This window comes from Crocuta crocuta, unplaced genomic scaffold, assembly GCF_008692635.1.
Source record: "Crocuta crocuta isolate KB4526 unplaced genomic scaffold, BGI_CrCroc_1.0 scaffold167, whole genome shotgun sequence".
NCBI lineage: Eukaryota > Metazoa > Chordata > Mammalia > Carnivora > Hyaenidae > Crocuta > Crocuta crocuta.
The window spans coordinates 1,393,312-1,413,333 of record NW_027532406.1 but is presented as its reverse complement, the minus strand read 5'-3'; the positions used below and the strand labels follow the sequence as shown (position 1 = coordinate 1,413,333).

The 20,022-nt window shown below is 37.4% G+C and overlaps 1 protein-coding gene across 2 annotated transcripts in view; it reads left to right on the top strand.

Annotated features, from left to right (window-relative positions):
• Positions 1-13,044, top strand: part of SAMD8 (sterile alpha motif domain containing 8) — a 53,120-nt gene extending 40,076 nt beyond the window's left edge. For both annotated transcript variants that reach the window (XM_077778614.1, XM_077778615.1), the window contains exons 3-6: positions 806-901; positions 3,368-3,485; positions 8,011-8,161; positions 8,336-13,044. In XM_077778614.1, coding sequence (XP_077634740.1) covers positions 806-901; positions 3,368-3,485; positions 8,011-8,161; positions 8,336-8,640 — 670 coding nt within the window. In that variant the 3' untranslated portion in view covers positions 8,641-13,044. The remainder of the gene's footprint in view (positions 1-805; positions 902-3,367; positions 3,486-8,010; positions 8,162-8,335) is intronic.
• The last annotated feature ends 6,978 nt before the right edge of the window (positions 13,045-20,022 follow it).

Here is a 20,022-nt window from a genome sequence, read left to right as displayed (position 1 = left end):
AAAGTAAATACCTTTAAAAAAAATAATAAGACAATCACCTGGAGATGATGTATTTTCCCTAATTAATTTCCACTTTTACCTCCTTCCCTTCTCAGTTGTCTTTTCCTCCTCTCTTTTTATTTATTTTTTATGATTCTAAGTAATCTCTGCATCTGATGTGGGGCTCAAACCCACAACCCGAAGATCAAGAGTCACACATGCTCTACCAACTGAGCCAACCAGGTGCCCTTTTTTCTTTCTTTTTAAATTAAGAAATGTGACATGTATTTTACTAGTGGGTAACCACAGGAGCTGTGGATTTGGTGAGGAAAGAGGAATCAGTGGAAAAAATAGAAGAAAATGGATATAAAACAAAGGAGGGCAGAAAAATAAAGGAGTAAAATAAAACAACACTATTTACTGCCTTTAAAACAAAACTAAACAAACAAACAAATTTACTGTAAGAAAAACAAAAGTCAAGTTCAAGCCCTGATTGTCTGGATTCTGCAGTCAGCACATCATGCAAGAGGTGAACCTTTTCCCATTGATGTTTGTGGGCAGTTTTGTATCTGGGTCTACCATTCTACAGGGAGGAAGAAAAGAATTGTAACTTCTTCATAGAGAACCGTTAATTGGGAATCAAAAACAGCAAAGAAGTTTTGGCAAATGGGATAACTGATGAAACAGTTTTTCCCCCAGTTTCTTTAAATATCCTCTCCTAAAAGAGGTAAAAGTTGCAGAAATCATCTAGAAGAGTATAGTGTTGCAAAAGGTGTCATGTACATACACTTCTTGTCAGTTGAAATGTACTTTTTTTCTATTCCAGTGTTCCTAGAATTCCATGGGCCTTTGCCATGACAGAAGTATGTGGGATGATTTTGTGCTATATTTGGCTCCTGGTTCTTCTTCTTCACAAACACAGGTACCTCAGTTATTCCATTAAAAGACAAAATATTTTTACTGTCTTGGATAAAGTTAATCAAATCTTGTTTCTCCCTTTGTAGTTTCCTTGTTAATTTCTTTCTTTAGTCATTATGGAAAATGTTTTGGGTTTGATCAACAAGAATTTAGTTATATTCTGAATGTATTCTGGATGCCAAGATCAGAGTTGGTAATGTTCAGCCATTAGCCATCGCTGACAGTCTAGCTTTAACTTTCCTTGGAAACTGGAAATATCACAAACTGGAAATCTCACTTTCTTTCTTTTTTTTTTTTTAATGTTTTATTTATTTCTAGGAGAGAGAGAGACAGCGTGAGCAGGGGAGGGTCAGAGAGAGAGGGAGTCACAGACTCTGAAACAGGCTCCAGGCTCTGAGCTGGCAGTCAGCACAGAGCCCGACCCGGGGCTCGAACCCACGAACCGCGAGATCATGACCTAAGCGAAAGTCGGACGCTTAACCGACTAAGCCACCCAGGCGCCCCTGGAAATACCACTTTCTGTAGAAAGATAGAAACTCCTCCAAGGATGGTCTTTGGACAAGGATAGTGTTTGAATGGAAGACATTGTTCTCTGCTTGGAGGAAGCTCATTAGAAAAGGGATTATGTTGCACACCTTTCACATCTATCTAGCCAGTGTGGTTTGCTTAAGGTGGTATAGGAAATTGCAGAATAGGGAAAGTGCTTCTTTGACACTTCCACTAAGAAATATAAAGGAAAGAATATTTTTTATTAAGAAAAAAGTATAAGGGGAGGCTTCTTTCCTACTTAATGAGAGGAAATTACTTGATTTAACTCTGAATTGCCTAAAACCAGAGGTGATTTCAAAACATGTATAGCACCAGTACTTCTGGTTTAACTTTGACTCACAAGACCTGGTGACTTTGAATTTATCCACTCTTGACAAGAAAGAGAAAGAGTTTACCTTGTAGGAAATTGTGGTAGGTTTAACAAAGCATAGCAGTGGCCAGTTAAGTGCAAGTTTTGAAGTTTAATTAGTCAAAGAAAGTGTTTCTTAAAGTGTGCTCTTTGTACTACTCTCATTAGACTCAACAGGTTTCATATTAAACTGTAGATTCCTAGGCTCTATCCCAGGTGTACACACTAAAATTTGAGATGTCTTAATCTGTGTTCCACGTTTTTTGAGGGTGGGAAGAGCATTTCAAAATGTGTAAAGCATAATTCCTGGTTTTAAGAATCTTATAGTCTGTTTTGGTTTAAGGCATTTTAAAAAATAATACGACAGTGCAAGTGATATTTAAAAAAATTTTTTTTATGTTTTATTTATTTCTGAGAGAGAGAAACTCAGCATAAGCAGGGGAGGGTCAGAGAGAGGGGGAGACACAGAATCAGAAGCAGGCTTCAGGCTCTGAGCTAGCTGTCAGCGCAGAGCCCGACGCGGGGCTCGAACCACAAACAGTGAGATCATGACCTGAGCCAAAGTCGGACGCTTAACCGACTGAGCCACCCAGGTGCCCCGACAGTACAAGTGATATTACAATGCAGTTCAAAATTTTTGTTAGGTATACTTAACATAAAACTTGGTATTTAGAAAAACTTGGTATTTTAAAAAATTTTTTTAATGTTTATTTTTGAGAAAGAGAGACAGAGTATAAGTGGAGGAGGGGAAGAGAGAGAGGGAGACACAGATTGGAAGTAGGCTTCAGGTTCTGAGCTGTCAGCACAGAGCCTGATATGGAGCTTGAACTCAGAAACTACGAGATCATGACCTGAGCCAAAATGGGACGCTGAATCAACTGAACCACCCAGACTCCCCAAAAGACTTAGTATTTTATAGCTTAATTTTAAGTTAGGAGAGGTTAGAGAATATTTATTAAATAGCTACTATCAGTACTGAGGTACCTGTGTTACTGTCAGTAACAATTTATAGTGTTATTAATGAGCAAAAAATTCCCCAGAATCATGTGTTTAATTTTATTTCTCATAAAATAAACAATTTATGAGCCATAGATGAATAACAGGGCTAACCCATTAAGCTAAGAATCAGCTAGGTACTAGTCTTACTTCTTTCTCACTAGCTTCTTTACCTTCTCTTAGCCATATTTTCTTATCAATGAAATGATGCTCTTAGGTCTGCATTGTCTAACATGGCAGGTATTAGCCACATCTGGCTATTTAAATTAATGAAAATGAAATAAAATTAAAATTCAGTTCATTGGTTGTACTAGTCACATTTCAAGTACTCAAGAGCCACATTTAGATACCTTTATTAGGCAGTGCACTTATAGAGCATTTCCATCATTGCATAAAGTTGTATTGGACAATGATGCTTTAGAATGAAGAGTTCTCTAAGATTTCTGTTCTCTTCAAAGAGTCTAGTACTAGTAGTTTTCCTGTCTTTTCTCCCTTTAGGTAAACACTTGATGCCTGGAGTTTTTTTGGTTTGCTTCCTTCTGATCTTTCTCTCTTTTTTGGTCGCTCTGTTCACAGGTCAATACTTCTTCGAAGGCTCTGTAGTCTGATGGGTACTGTGTTCTTGCTTCGCTGCTTTACCATGTTTGTGACCTCCCTCTCCGTGCCAGGACAGCACCTGCAGTGTACTGGAAAGGTAGCCTGCTACCTCTTTATCATTCTTCCCTTTTGTTCTTGGTGGGTCGATGGCACCATTTTTGTAATAGGGCTAAGGTTTTGCTCTTAATAGTAAAATGTGCTTTTCAGTATTTTCAGTATCTGTAAGAAACCTCTAGGAATGATGGTAGAAGTCTTAAGCCAGAATCTACCTCCCTGTTATATCTGTCCATTGAAACTGGTCCTGTGCCATGAAGCTATAGACAACAAGTTTCTTTTGGGGCACCTGGGTGACTCATTCTGTTGAGCGTCCAACTTTGGCTTAGGTCATGATCTCACTGCTTGTGGGTTTGAGCCCACGTAGGGCCCTATGCTGACAGCTCAGAGCCTGGAGCCTGCTCCGGATTCTGTGTCTCCATCCGTCTCTGCCCCTCCCCCGCTCACATTCTGTCTCTCTCTCTCAAAAATAAACAAATATTAAAAAAATTTTTTTTAAAGAAAGAAAAGTTTCTTTCAATTATCATTTTGGCTCCTTATATGAGATGACTCTGGTCACTTCAGTGTCCTCATCACTCCTTTTTTAAAAGTTTTACAGTTTGACCATATTCCATTTAAAGTATTCTAAACTCTATTCTAAACTTTACTCTTTCCTAGGACATACTAAATAATGGCTGATTTATTGTTTTTGTTTTAAACTTTGTAGCTTGTTTTGCTATATTGTAGACATATCTTCTTTTCTGATTGAATTGAGAGAGGAGAGATTATGCAGATGGAAACAACAACAAACCCAGATAAGAAAAAAAATTATTTTTAACCTGAAAACCACCTGTACTATACAAAATTGGCCTTTGAGACTCATTAACGTTGGACAGAAGAATTTATTATCCTACTATTCTAAACTTCCATGCTTTGGTCATATATTCCCAAATATTCAAATGTATGTGTTAACACCTTTGTTGTTGTTTTAATATTCTTTGTAAAGTGTAAAACATAATTGTCAGTTCTTCTAGTGCAATATAAATAGCTGAAATGCCAGCAAGGGAAGATTAAGCAGCCAAAGGAGATCAAGAATTAAAAATACAGCCCTGAGCTGAAGGATGACAAAACTTTCTCAAGGTATTAGGAGACTGACCAGTAAGCAAGAGGGCAAGGTTAATATGACATTTAGGATTTTGTGTAAAGGAAATGTTTTATTTTTTTTAAAAACATATAAATTAAAAAGTGAAAGCTCACATGGGGCACCTGGGTGGCTCAGTTGGTTAAGCATCTGACTTCAGCTCAGGCCATAGTCTCACAATTCCTGAGTTAAAGCCCTGCATTGAGCTCACTCACTCACTCTCGCTCTCTCGCTCTCTCTCAAAAATAAACGTAAAAAAAGTAAAAGCTCACATAATTCCTTCTTTCACCCATCCCATAAATAATACTGTTACCAGTTGGGTATATAGCTACATAGACTATTTTTAAGCATGGTTACACATTCACATAAGTTTATAAAATAGATACTTTTTAAATGAAAGATGAGATTATATTGCAGATATTGTTCTTTAACTTATGTTTTATTTAATATGTTGTTTACTTTTTTCTAAAGAAATGCATATGTTTATACCTCATTTTTTTTAATGGCTACAGTGTTCCATTATATGATTTACCAGTTTCCAAATGATATATACATTTATGTTGTTTCCAAATCTTACTATTTATAAACAGTGTCTTTGTAAACATCCTGGTACATTTATGTATTTTCACTTATTTAAACATCTACTTAATGATAAATTCCTGGAAGTGGTATTTTGAAATCAAAGAACATATACATTAAAAATTGTGATGATATTATTGCTCAAATGTTTACTAGAAGAGACAGATTTTTTCATTACTATCTACACTGTATACATGTCAGTTTTCCCACTCCTGTGCCAGCACTACTTACCAATTTTTGGACTCATTGCCATTCTGATTAATGAAAGATGATGGCATGAGACTTTTATATTTTCTATTTAAATCTTTACTCTTCTGAATTTATTTCTGTACATGGTGTGGAATAGGGATAGAATCGTTTCCCCCAAATAGTATGGTATTTGATTAGAAGAGATTTTAAAGAAGAAAAATATAAGCTTATTACACTGAAAAGAGAATTTCCTATGACTGAGGGATTTAGTTGTTGGGTCAGCCACTAAAGAGAATAGTATATGTACATAGCACTGCAACATGTACTACAAAAATAAATTAGATACCATTCCTCTATAGTATGGATAGCCCCTTTTCTGTCTCTAATGACTGTTTTTCATTATCAGTTAGTTATATATGGGCATTTCTATTCAAATCCGCCCTAAATACTGTTAATTGCTTTAAATTACAATATAACCTACTTATTGACCTGTATTATTTGTAGCAGTTGTTAAAAATAGAAGGTTAAGGTGATAGTAGCTAGCAATCAAATCCCTTACAGTGAACTCCATAGGGCATTTTCATTGAAATAAAGTAATTGCTTGAAATCTCATTCCCAGAAGTAGGAGGTCTAGGGACAGAACCAAGAAACCTGCCTGTTTTTGAAATTAGCCATGGCCCCACCCTAAGGAAAGAACTACTTAAAGCAGATTTTTATACTTGTTTCATCAACGCATCTTAGTCTGTTGTGTTTTAATTTTTCTTTTTCTGGAAGGATATTTGGGACATTTAAGACTGGAAGGGATAGGGAGACTTGAGTAACTTGAGTAAATGATTGCTTTCTTTTGACTGGCATCACTTGTTTCCTGTCCCTGGCTGAGAGATATTTTCCTAGTAGTCTCTGTCCTTTACTGCCTAATTTCTTACTTTCACAAGAGTATCATCTCCAACCCTGTTCTTATTAGAAGTCTTAGAGGAACCAAACCATGTATATTTTAGTAACTTCTCTTTCCTTTTCTCTAATAATAAATTCCTCTTCCTGTCCTGCCTTCCACTGAGGCAGAAAGGGAAAGCTGGGTATCGTGTAATCAGTAGGTGAGATTTCTAATGAAATGTGGTATCTAATGAGGTTATTTCTGTTGTTAATTAGCTACAGTAGAATCTTTAAAACATAGGACAATTTTTTTGTTTGTTTGGCGTTTTGTTTTGTAAGAGTGTGTGTGTGTTTGTGTGTGTGTGTGTGTGTGTGTGTTTAAAGATCTAACTGGCTTTAGTAAATGACTGATGAATTGGGCAGCACCCCATCTAGCAAGTAGAGACGTAGGATTTTGGAACTGGTCTTCCTAGACAAAGAATCACATCCTCATTTAGTTACTTACTAACTGTGTGACCTCTCTAAGCCAGTTTCCTCATCTACACAATTGAATCACTTCATAGGATTGTTGTGGAAATTAAATACAGTAACACATAAGGCACTTAGCAGTATGCCTTACACATAGTAAATGCATATTAAAATTTTAGTAATTTTTGTACAGTTATTATGTGTTAAATGCCTTAAAAAAATGACCTTTACTCAAAACTCTTCCTCAAAATGGATTGCTTTTTTAAGCTTATGTGTGGGAGTTGGGATTAGATTTGGTTGTTAATAACAGGAAATTCAAGGTGGCATAGTTTAATAAGCAAACAATGGCTTATTCGCTCTCATAAGAGAAATCTGAAAGTAGGTCACTTATAACTATATGGACTTATCAAAAACACATGATTCTTCTGTCTTTCTGTTCTCCTGTCCTAACACTTGGCTTGTATCCTCAAGGCCACTTGGTGGTCCAAGATGGCTGCTGGAGCTTCAATGATCATATCTGAGTTTTAGGCTAGAAGGAATAGTTGTCTCTTTCCTTTATAATTAACCTTCCCAGAAATCTTTTACACTTCCACTTATATCTTACTATATAAAGTTTAGTCACATAACCACACCAAGCCTGCAAGAGAGGATAGGAAATACAGTGTTTCAGTTGAATTCATTGCTGCCTCAAATAAAGTTGAGATTCTGTTACCAGTTAAGGGGAGAATAGGGTCACCTGGGTGGCTTAGTTGGTTAAGCATTCAACTTCAGCTCAGGTCACGATCTCAAAGTTCATGAGTTCAAGCCCCACGTTGGGCTCTGCACTGACAGCTCAGAACCTGGAACCTGCTTCAGGCTCTGTGCTGACAGCCCAGAGCCTGGAGCCTGCTTAGAATTCTGTGACACCCTCTCTCTCTGTCCCTCCCATGCTCACATGCTCGCTCGCTCTCTCTCTCTCTCTCTCTCTCAAAAATAAACATTAAAAAGCGGGGGGGAGGCTAGACATTGAATGGTAGCCATTGCCACTGTCTTAGCCTATTTCTTAATTGGCAGGAACAGCCAGCAAATACTACTGTATTATTGGATTAAAAACTTGGAAATAATTTGTGTAATAGTGACCTTTTCATTGTAAAGGAACTTCTAGTAGAGAAATTTGAATTACATTGATTTCATGTAATTACCAGAATAGTTCTGACCACCCTTTCTTGATGTCTGGAATTAGACTGGGATTCTGGTTGCTTTTCTTTAGATCTTATTTCTAAGTCATTCAGCATTTGAATTTCAATGGGAGTGGATGTTCAGAAACCCCTACCTCTCTAATCTGTAGCTTTCTTTATAGATCTATGGCAGTGTATGGGAAAAACTGCACCGGGCCTTTGCCATTTGGAGTGGCTTTGGTATGACCCTAACTGGTGTTCACACTTGCGGAGATTACATGTTCAGTGGCCACACAGTCGTCCTAACTATGCTGAATTTCTTTGTCACTGAATGTAAGTATCTTTTTAATCCTTCCATGCATATCAGATGACTGGCTGCAAAGGAGGCTATGGGAAGGGTGTCAAGTTCTGTGAAGAATGAAAGGAACAGAATGACCTAGGAAACACATGACTTAGAAGCATTGGAAGGGATGTGGTTTTGAAATGATCTTTCTGTCCTTTCCCCAGATACACCAAGAAGCTGGAATTTCTTGCACACTTTATCCTGGGTTCTCAACCTCTTTGGAATCTTCTTCATTTTGGCTGCCCATGAACATTATTCCATTGATGTGTTTATCGCCTTTTATATCACGACAAGACTCTTTTTGTACTACCATACTCTAGCCAATACCAGAGCATATCAGCAGAGTAGGAGGGCAAGAATTTGGTTTCCCATGTTTTCTTTTTTTGAATGCAATGTTAATGGTACAGTACCTAATGAATATTGTTGGCCATTTTCAAAACCAACAATAATGAAAAGATTAATTGGATAAAGACTACCTTTGTAATGGGTTCATGATTAAATATATAGTAGTTGTTGAAAGTGAATAACTTTGCTTTCTCCCCCTTGGTTGTTCCTAGATGCCTTGCTTTTGGGCTTATATGTTGACAAAGTAAAGTTCCATGTTCTGAGCAAGGCTGTGATTATAGAATTCAAGAAAGAACAATCAAGAGTCCTTACAGATCTGTTTGAAAAGGAAGCTTAAGTTTAAGTAGATGTTTCCTTAAATTTCTCTTTCAGCAAACAATGTTGTGATCAAAGTTAGGCTGTTATCTTTACCTGTTGAGTGCTAGCTTGTTGAACTTAAGCAATTTGCTGGTTGAAAGTGGTTTTGTTTGTTTGTTTGTTTTTAATTTCATTAGGACTCTAGTCAAGAAATAATTTTTTTAAGCTCCTTAATATCTTCAAGGGAAAAAACCCCTACCAAGTGAGCAGTATTTGATCTTTGAACTGATCTCTGTCTTTTTAAAAAATGCAACTCTAGAAGGTAATCTGTATTACTAACAAATAATTTTTGCTTTCTGAACCATCTTTAAGAAAAGTATACTGAACATACCAGGATGCCTGAAACAAGAAGAGAATGAAAAAGACTATACACGAGGTGACAGTACAAATATGGTAGTGGAATTTTTCACAAAAGATAAAACAAAAGATGCAGTTCCTGTTTTGTTCTGAGGGCTCGGTATGACCATCAGTGAGTATTTTTGAGAGAAAAGTGGCTGCATCCATAAGAATCAAATTGGCTTAATTTTAGTGAGGTAGGTACCTGGAACAACTTTATGCTGTAGTTGTTAGACTTATGACAACCCAATTTTATGCTTTTAATGATGTTATTTAATGAGCAAAATAGTGGAGTGTTTTAACAAATGTTAGATAAAGTTCTTATGTCCTTAAGTAGGGAGGTATGCATGCAAAGAATATTTTTTCTATTTCGGAAAAGAAACATTTAACAGGCTGCAGGCATAATACAGTTCTTTGGTTTTTGATATATGTCATTCTTGGCCATAAGAAGTAAACAGTCTCAAATATATTTGGATATAAAAAGGTTTTGTTGTGTTCCATTTTTAAATACAATTGTGTACATACATTCTTTCTATTTTTTGTCTTAATTTGGCAGTCAGAAAGTGATATGACTTAGTTAAGGTTTACACTAGAAATTTAGTACCGTAAGTCATCTGACCTCTGTGATAACATTTGTCACTTTATTTTTAATGATTTTAATAGTTACAATAGTAGAATGGTTATGGAATTGGAATTTGAGCCCCAACTGATTGAGCTTAGCCACTTGGAAAATTAAGTGTGTAGTTTTTACATTCCATTTTAAAACAAGGAGTTAGAAAAAGTGCTGACATATTGAGGTCTAAAATCAGGCCACTTAGCTGAAACCTGCTTGTCATGTGAGTGAAATATTTTATTTTTGTGTTTTGAGTCCTATTCCCACTCCTGTATAAGCTGTAGAGGAGCTTGAATGGCTAGAGCAGGAAAGGAATATTATGCAAACAAGTTTCAGCCAGTGCTGAATTACCCAATTTGAGTCTACTATGAACATTATTTTTTATTTCTCACCAGAGAAATGACACAAGGCAATTCAAGTTTAAAATTATGATTATTATAATTATGATTTTATTATTTTAAAATTCATACTTAAGAATCTTATAATATCTGAAGTTATTGGATTTTTTACATGCTAGGGACAAAAATGCTAACACTTCATCTAAGGAAACTGCATAATCATGAAGGGTGAAGGATGTTTCTTATGCCACTTAGAGTATTTTGACTCTTGAGGTCAAAAGATGTGTAACTGCCATTCTTTCCAAGTGACAGAGCAAGCCCGTATTTTAGCTATGGAGGGACTAATGTTGGCTTTTGAAAAACTGTTTGAAAAAAAAAATCTGTGGCAGCATTAATTCATGAAGTGGATAGCTACTTAAATGATAAGTTTCCTAACATCAGTCTTCTTTCCTTCATATGGATACTATTCTAGAACAGAATAGAAAAAAAAATTTTAACTAACTTTGCAGCACTCTTGACATTGAGAGTGCCTAACAGCAGACTCCAGTGAGGATTATAAAATAAGTTTTCAGCCTTGCATTTGTCATATCTGATTTGAGGAAAAGATAAGCTAGATTTATAACTAATATAAGGCAGTGTTTACATAAATCCATCATCTCCAAGTCTCTTTCTTGGAAAACTTTGACACAAAATTCTTTTCCATTTATTTTTTAAATATGAAACCTATATTACACTTGGTTTTTTGTTTTTTTTTTTCGTTTTGTTTTGTCCAGAAACTTTCCAGATTTTGTCTTTGTATTTTTTTGTTGTTGTTAAAATCTAAACATTGGAAAGGTGGTATTTATATTCACATTCTGGGTGTGAATGTGCTAGGTGGAGAAGCTGCAAGCCTTAGATCTATATATTTTTTGCCCTGTTTTCAGTTGCAGGCTTGTGAAAGCTTATATCATTACTGAAATTTCAGTATAGAATGAACCAAGAAGGTTTTGATTTGGGGATGTAAACTGGAGGTTACATTGAAAGTCCTCAGTGCATTTCTCTATATTCCTGACAGTGTAGCCTTTTTTCTCTTTTTTTCTTTTTATTTATTTTTCTTTTTTTTAAGTCCATGCAGGGCATTGTTACTGAAGGGTAATTGAAGTTAGTAGGGAGTAGGAGATTTTGAAGAAGGCACATTTACTGTTATTACTGAGTAATTTGGGAGAAACCGTTTTTGGCTCTGCTGCAGAATTCTCAAATGCCTGTCCTCTCCATAGCTCTCTGTGGTCAGAATTGCTGGGGTAAAAATACAACTTCCATATCTGTTTAAGTTGGGGTTTTTTTGGTTTTTTGTTTTTTTGTTCTTTTTTTTTTTTGTAGTCAGAAAGCAATGAAAGTAATCTTAGAACCAGTCAGCTAAAGAAATGTGGACTGTTCACAGCAAAACACCCACTGACTGAAAGACTTGCTGATCGTGTAACTCACACAACACAAGTGGCTCTTTCTTACCCTGAACCTGCCTAAGTGTTGTTACTTAGATTTCAAAAATCTTACAATTTGTAAATGGAGAACCGAGGAGCCAAATCCTTTTACAGCTGAAATGAAACAGTATGTTTTAGAGACATCTGTTTGGAAAGTGTTAATTTATATACTCAAAGTCATATTCATAACACTAACCTGCTTTGAGTGTATTCAGCAAAAGGCAATTTCATCATTAGTTTTATAGTAAACATTTTTTAAGGATCCTTGTTCTAAAGTGCTTGAGGATGTTAACCATATTCTTGTTTTAAACTCTGTGATCTAATAAATTTAATTCTTTGAACTCTTTTTGTAGACCTAAGTTATCCCTTACAAAAAGTAATTATAGTAATAGTTATGTGTCAGTTCTTTAAGGTATTCAGGCATTTGAGACAAGAAAGTTCTCTTTTAGAGTAGTCCAATAGCTTTCTTAAGCAGGATTGGTTTCATTTAGATAGTTTCAAAGCCAACAAAGCATGTCAGTTTTAATGCCATCTTTACTTGCTGGTTAAGATGGTGTGCATTTGTAAAAAGGGTAGCCTGAATTACCCCATACCTCTGTAGAGGTGACTTGTTTTGATTGTTAGTAACATCAGAAGTCAGACTGCTTCAGGTGACAAGTGAGAAAGGAAAGAAGTTGAGGGTTTTTCCTTCTCTGAGAAGCTCTGAATGACTGAAAGTACTATGAAAGTAGTTTTGATCTCCCCTCTCACCTACCTCTCACACCCAGTGAATGCCACCAATTTCAAGTAACTAAAATGTGGCCTATTATTTTGCGTCAAGTTCAATAAAAACATCTATGAAATCTGTAAGCCATAATTCAGCTACCTGTAAAGTTGGTTTTTAGAATATGTTCTAACCTAAATTAGCCAAAGGACTTTTTATTCCAGTGCACTCCACGTTTAAGCATAAGGTGCTTTGTGCCTGATGTGGAGGAGAAAGAAAGAATACTATAATAATTTTGTTGTTATTTCAGGTCTGTTTCAGTATAAGCTACTGGCTTATTAATGTCATCTTAAAAATGCTAAATTTTAACAATTTTTTTATTGAGATACTCAATGGATTGTTAGGACAATTGAAGTATTCCTGATATGGAACAAAGGAAGTGGAAACTGGTACTTGGCAGGGGAAGCAAAATTAGTTTGGACTTAAGTGGGCATGTTTTGTTTTAAGAACGCTACCTAAATGTTACTCTGTCCACAGAGAAACTAGTATTACTTGAAGATGTGAATGTTCCTGTGGTAGCCATACCTTGAAGCACAGTATTGTATATAAGTAAATATCTTGATTCTAAATTAAAGCCAGATTTAACTAATATATATTATTTTATATCTTTGTTGTATTAAAATGTTTAAAACCACTAAAAATAAAACATTTGAAAGCTGGATTGCAGTCTTTTCTTTGAGTGTCTTTGTATTCCTAATACAGCTGGTCTATTTTTTATACAGTAAGTTTTTGTTTTTGTGAATGACTGCACCCAGGAACTTTAAATCTTAATATAGTATCTAGCCCCTGACATTTACTAATTCTTAATTGTCTTTTAGATAAGCCCTTTGCCCTTTCCCTTTTCTTTTGTGTAAACTAGAAAAGTGATCTTCCTGAAGGTATTAGAATAATTGTAGGTTAAGGTGAGAGGGAGGAAAGAGAAGCAAATAGCTAATTATTCCAGGACACATTAAAGGTTTTGTCTGGTTGGTTTTGGTTTAATTGTAGATTATGTAGGAAGATACCATCATCTTGGCAGAACAGCTATGGAAAGAATGATGAACAGGAAAAGAAAGGAAAAGAGCTGTTGGGGGTAGCTCAGTAGCCTAGGACCATATGAACTTGATCCATGACTGAACTTGTCTTCATGACCACTACTAATTGTAGCCTCTCTAGTGGTGGCCCCAGCTAGTCTCTCGAGAACTCTGGGAAAGAATAATCCATGACGGACCTAGAGGCTGCTTGCTGGAATAGAAAATGTACTGGATTTAGACTCTGAGGGCCTGGGCATGAGTTGCATCTCTGCTGCTGATTAAATTAGGTCTTTTCTTCCAGCTTCTCTTAACCTTATGTGTAAAATGGAGACCAAAAAATGCCTTATCTCCTGGGTTGTATCAAAGGCCAGATATAAAAGTATTCTACCTTGCTGGCTTAGTACCTGGTACATAAATAATGCTGAAGTATTAGTTGAACTAGGTCAATAAAACAGGACCAATGCCCCTAGGAAATTAATAATCTATCTGGGAAGTTGAAAGAAAAGTTAGCCAACAACATTTGTTGGTGGAATAAACCCATAGTTTAAAACTGCCTGGTTGAACTTCTTCGGGGATAGGGGAAAGAGAATTGTAGTTTGTACAATTCTTTTCCTTTTTTTTTTTAAGGCACATTTAAAAAAATCTTTTTTAATGTTTTTATTTCTGAGAGAGAGAGAGAGAGGCAGCGTGAGGAGAGGAGGGTTAGAGAGAGAGGGAGACACAGAATCTGAAGCAGGCTCCAGGCTCTGAGCTGGCTGTCAGCAGCTCAGAAACCCATGAATCATGAGGTCATGACCTGAGCCAAAGTCGGATGCTTAACAGACTGAGCCATTCAGGAGCCCCTAAAGACACATTTTTTTGGGACGCTTAAGTTTCTCAGTTGGTTAAGCAGCAACTCTTGCTTTTAGGTCAGGTCATGATCTCTCAGTACATGAACTTGAGCCTCTGCAGCGCAGAGCCTGAGTGCAATTCTCTCTTGCTCTCTTTCTGCCCCTCCCTTGCTTTCTCTCTCTCTCTCTCTCTCTCTCTCTCAAATAAATCTAAAAAAACATTGCTAGCTATTTATTTACTCATTTATTTATTTATTTAAGAGAGAGCATAAGTAGGGGAGAGGGGCAGAGGGAGAAAGAATCTTAAGCAAGCTCCATGTGCAGAATGGAGCCCCACTGGGGCGCCTGGGTGGCTTAGTCGGTTAAGCATCCGACTTTCGCTTAGGTCATGATCTCGCGGTAGCGGGTTCGGGCCCCACGTCGGGCTCTGTGCTGACTGCCAGCTCAGAGCCTGGAGCCTGTTTGAGATTCTGTGTCTCCCTCTCTCTCTGACCCTCCCCTGCTCACGCTGTCTCTCTCTCTCTCTCTCCCCTAGAAATAAATAAAAACATTAAAAAAAAAATTAAAAAAAAAAAAGAATGGAGCCCCACTCAGGGTTCAATCCCATGACCTTGGGATCATGACCTGAGCCAAAATCGAGACTCAGTGTTCAGTCAACTGAGCCACCCAGGCGCCCTAATTATTTTAAATTTATTTATTTTGGGGGGGGGGACAGAGGGAGAGAATCCCAGGCTGACTGAGCATGGAGCCTGACGTAAGGCTGTATCCCCCCCACCATGAGCTTATGACCTGAACCGAAATCACAAGTCAGTCACTTAACTGACAGAGCTATTCAGGTGCCCTGAGTTTGTACCATTGTCATCCAGAGCTGGTATTTCACATATTTGGCCTTCGTTGGAGGCTTTCCCTTTGAAAAAAAGAGTTTAGGATGGAGGAAGGAAATGTTTGGAAACCCCTGAGTCAATAGACAAATTTACTGTCTTCATTTAACAGTAGCTTGGGATAGGAAGGGCTCACTGGGAGCTGAGGGTCCAAGCAGAATTTATTAACCATGTGAAACTTGAACTGACCCCTCCCTAAAGGAAAAATTCATAAAGACATGAAAGGTTTACAGGACTCTTAATTCTCAGGAAAAAAAAAAAAAAAAAAAGTAGGATTTATTTGCATATGTATTAGAGAGCTGTTGACAGGGTATGTGTTTTTAATGGAAGCATTGGGATGCCTATTGCCACGGTTCTAGTTCTATAAAACCACTGCGAGCTGTTCATATTCCAGCCTTAAGAGTCTTGAATCCCACTCTAAAGAGAACACCTGTATCTGATGGTTTTTCAGTAGAGATCATCAGTCAGCAGCCTTCATTGACACGATGTCAAAGAACATGAAATTTGATCCTGTTTTCCCACAAAGACTGATTCTGGAGGCTTAGCTGGAGAGCAGTTGGCAGTGGTGATGTGATTTTTGAGGGACTGCAACATGGTGAAATCACACCTGCAGAAATTTGGTAAGCCTAACTGTCCAGGCAAGATTCTGAATTTCTTCACTATTGATTCCACAGTAGTACCTGTGATTTTGCTATCTTTTAAAAAAGTTATTAATTGTGAGTAAGTAATGAACTTGGTAACAAACTATATATACTGAAAACTTTTCCTTCCACCCCTGTGCCCTGGCCTTTAGTTCTTCAAGAGGCAACCATTTTATTTTAATGTTTATTTTTAAGAGTGAGAGTGTGAACTGGGGAGGTGCATAGAGAGAGGGGAACAGAGATCCGAAGTAGGCTCCATGCTGACAGCAGGCAGCCTGATAAGAGGCTGCCAACTCACAAACTGCGAGATCACAACCTGAACTGAAGTTGAATGCCCAACTGACTGAGCCTTCTGGCACCTCCAGACAACCATTTTTAACTAGTATGTTTTTCCAGAGGCATCCCATACATATTCAAAGAAATATATTTTTTCCATTTATTTTTATATTATTTTATTTTTAATTATTAATTTACATCCAGATTAGCATATAGTGCAACAATGATTTCAGGAGTAGATTCCTTAATGCCCCTTATCCATTTAGCCCATCCCCCCTCCCACAACCCCTCCAGTAACCCTCTGTTTGTTCTCTATATTTAAGACTGTCTTATGTTTTGTCCCCTTCCCTGTTTTTATATTATTTTTGCTTCCCTTCCCTTATGTTCTTCTGTTTTATATCTCAAATTCCTCATATGAGTGGTCATATGATATTTGTTTTTCTCTGATTGACTAATTTTGCTTAGTATAATACTCTCTAGTTCCATCCACCTAGTTGCAAATGGCAAAATTTCATTCTTTGTGATTGCCAAGTAATATTCCATTGTATGTATACATACCATATCTTCTTTATCCGTTCATCTGTCGATGGACATTTGGGCTCTTTCCATACTTTGGCTATTGTTGATAGCACAGCTATAAACATTGGGGTGCATGTGCCCCTTCGAAACAGCACACCTGTATCCCTTGTATAAATACCTAGTAGGCAGTTGCTGGGTTGGAGGGTAGTTATATTTTTAATTTTTTGAGGAATCTCCATACTGTTTTCCAAAGCGGCTGCACCAGTTTGCATTCCCACCAGCCGTGCAAAAGAGACCCTCTTTCTCTGCATACTCGCCAACATCTGATGTTGCCTGAGTTGTTAATGTTAGCCATTCTGACAGGAGTGAGGTGGTATCTCATTGTGGTTTTGATTTGTATTTCTCTGATGAGGAGGGATGTTGAGCATTTTTTTCATGTCTGTCAGCCATCTGGATGTCCTCTTTGGAGAAGTGTCTATTCATGTCTTTTGCCCATTTCTTCACTGAATTATTTGTTTTTTGGGTGTTGAGTTTGATAAGTTCTTTATAGATTTTGGATACTAACCCTTTATCTGATATGTCATTTGCAAATATCTTCTCCCATTCTGTGGGTTGCCTTTCAGTTTTGCTGATTTTTTTCCTTCGCTGCACAAAAGTTTTTTATTTTGATGTCCCAATAGTTCCTTTTTGCTTTTGTTTTCCTTGCCTCCAGAGACATGTTGAGTAAGAAGTTGCTACGGCCAAGGTCAAAGAGATTTTTGCCTGCTTTCTCCTCTAGGATTTTTATGGCTTCCTGTCTTAGGTTTAGGTCTTTCATCCATTTTGAGTTTATTTTTGTGTATGGTACAAGAAAGTACTCCAGGTTCATTTTTCTGCATGTCACTGTCCAGTTTGCCCAGCATCATTTGCTGAAGAGACTGTCTTTATTCCACTGGATATTCTTTCCTGCTTTGTCAAAAATTGGTTGGCCATATGTTTGTGGGTCCATTTCTGGGTTCTCTATTCTTTCTATTGATGTAAGTGTCTGTTTTTGTGCCAGTACCATACTGTCTGGATGATTACAACTTTATAATACAGTCTGAAGTCCAGGATTGTGATGTCTCCAGTTTCGGTTTTCTCTTTCAGTATTGCTTTGCCTATTCAGGGTCTTTTCTGGTTCCATACAAATTTTAGAATTGTTTGTTCTAGCTCTGAAGAATGCTGTTGTTGTTTTGATGGGGATTGCACTGAATATATAGATTGCTTTGGGCAGTATTGACATTTTAACAACATTTGTTCTTCCAATCCAGGGGCATGGAATTTTTTTTCATTTTTTTGTGTCTTCTTCAATTTCTTTCATAAACTTTCTATAGTTTTCAGTGCATAGATTTTTCACCTGTTTGGTTAGGTTTATTCCTAGGTATTTTATGGGTTTTGATGCAGTTGTAAATGGGATCAGTTCCTTGATTTCTCTTTCTATTGCTTCATTATTGGTGTATATGAATGCAACTGATTTCTGTGCATTGATTTTATATCCTGCAACTTTGCTGAATTCATGGATCAGTTCTAGCAGTATTTTTTGTGGAATCTTTTGAGTTTTCTGTGTAGAGTATTATGTCATCTGCGAAGAGTGAAAGTTTGACCTTCTTCTTGCCAATTTTGATGCCTTTTATTTCCTTTGTGTTGTCTGATTGTTAAGGCTAAGACTTTCAATACTATGTTGAATAACAGTGGTGAGAGTGGACATCCCTGTCATGTTCCTGACCTTAGGGGGAAAGCTCTCAGTTTTTCCCTATTTTAAACAAATTATTTTAAACAAATTACAGCATATACACATATATGCACATGCATACACCTTATTTATTTCACTTAACATATGCCAGTGCCTTCCCCTCCGAGGACACACTATAAGGTTTATTGTTCATTATAATGAAGGAGAACATGTAACATGAGGGATTATAGGGCATCTTAGCTGGAGGGTGTTGGAAAGGACTTAAAAGGATTTGAGTTTGGATTAGGTGGTTTAGGGGGAAAGTTTTAAGGAAGCATGGATTTGCTCTGGATTGTATGCTTTCAAGATCCTGGGGCAATTCCATGATTGAGTGTCTTAATAAATATTAAGACAGAAGGAATGAATCGAGGCTAATGTTAGAATTGGCAAAGAAACAACAGTCACTTATATTAAGATAAAGGGATACTTGGTCTTTGTGGTTTCAACAATGTTTATGTTTTTATCTGTGTTTAGACATGATTATTGGGGTGCCTGGGTGGCTCAGTTGGTTGGGCGGCCAACTTCGGCTCAGGTCATGATCTCGTGGTTCGTGAGTTCAAGACATGATTATTGAGTATGTATGTATGTATGTATGTATTTATTTATTTATTTATGAGAGAGAGTGTGAGCAGGGTAGGGGCAGAGAGAGAGGGAGACACAGAACCTGAAGCAGGCTCTATGCTCCAAACTGTCAGCACAGAGCCCAACGCAGGGCTTGAACTCATGAACCACAAGATCATGACCTTGGCCGAAGTCAGCCACTTAACCCCGTGAGCCACCCAGGCTCCCTGTTTTTATCTTGATCTATCATGGTCACCCGTCTCCTTGTCATACACTGGTGTTGGGTGAAAATCTTTTTATGTTCAGCTGGAAAACAATAAGGCCTAGCTATGAGTGCCAGGCTATCTTATAGCAACACCCAAGTTCTAGCTGATGGTACCAGGCCAGCTCCCCAACGCCAAGAGCTGCTTTTCTCTTTCCCACATGATATATTGGTGTTCTTTCCATATAAGTACATAATGAATGCAATTTTCTTCATTCTTTTTTGTTTAATGTTTATTTTGAGAGAGAGAGAGAGCACATCTCCATTGTAGCCAAAGTGACTCAGACCTTAGGCTAAGGCAGAGAAGGCCTCATCCACTCATGTCCTGTGTGGGCAATTTGCCTGGCCTTGGAGACTGTTGTCTCTGAAAATTTCATCAAGCTCTTCTGGGTCTTTTATTAGGAGCCTGAAAGAAGGAAGGATGCACAGGAAATGAAAGTTGCCACAGAACTAAAGGAGAATATGCTGTGATCTCAGAAATCCTACGGTAAAATGAGGCATCAGTGGATGTAATAGGAAACAGGATTTTTCTTAACATTCTTGCACATTAAAAAATCCACAGACTGGCAAATTAGTTATGAGAGCTTTGTTTTGGTTCAGGGGTTGGGCTTTGCAAATGGTCACCAGCAGAGGGTGCTATAAACCTGCAGCAGCCTGGATGCCTTGGTCTCAGGCACAGAATGAAGTAGAAAGTTGCTGGGTTGTTTTTTTTTTAATGTTTTTTATTTATTTCAGAGAGAGAAAGCGACAGAGTGAGCGGGGGAGGGTCAGAGGGAGAGGGAGACACAGAATCCGAAGCAGGCTCCAGGCTCTGAGCCAGCCCTCAGAACAGAGCCCGACACAGGGCTCGAACCCATGAACCGTGAGATCATGACTTGAGCTGAAGCTGGACACTTAGCTGACTGA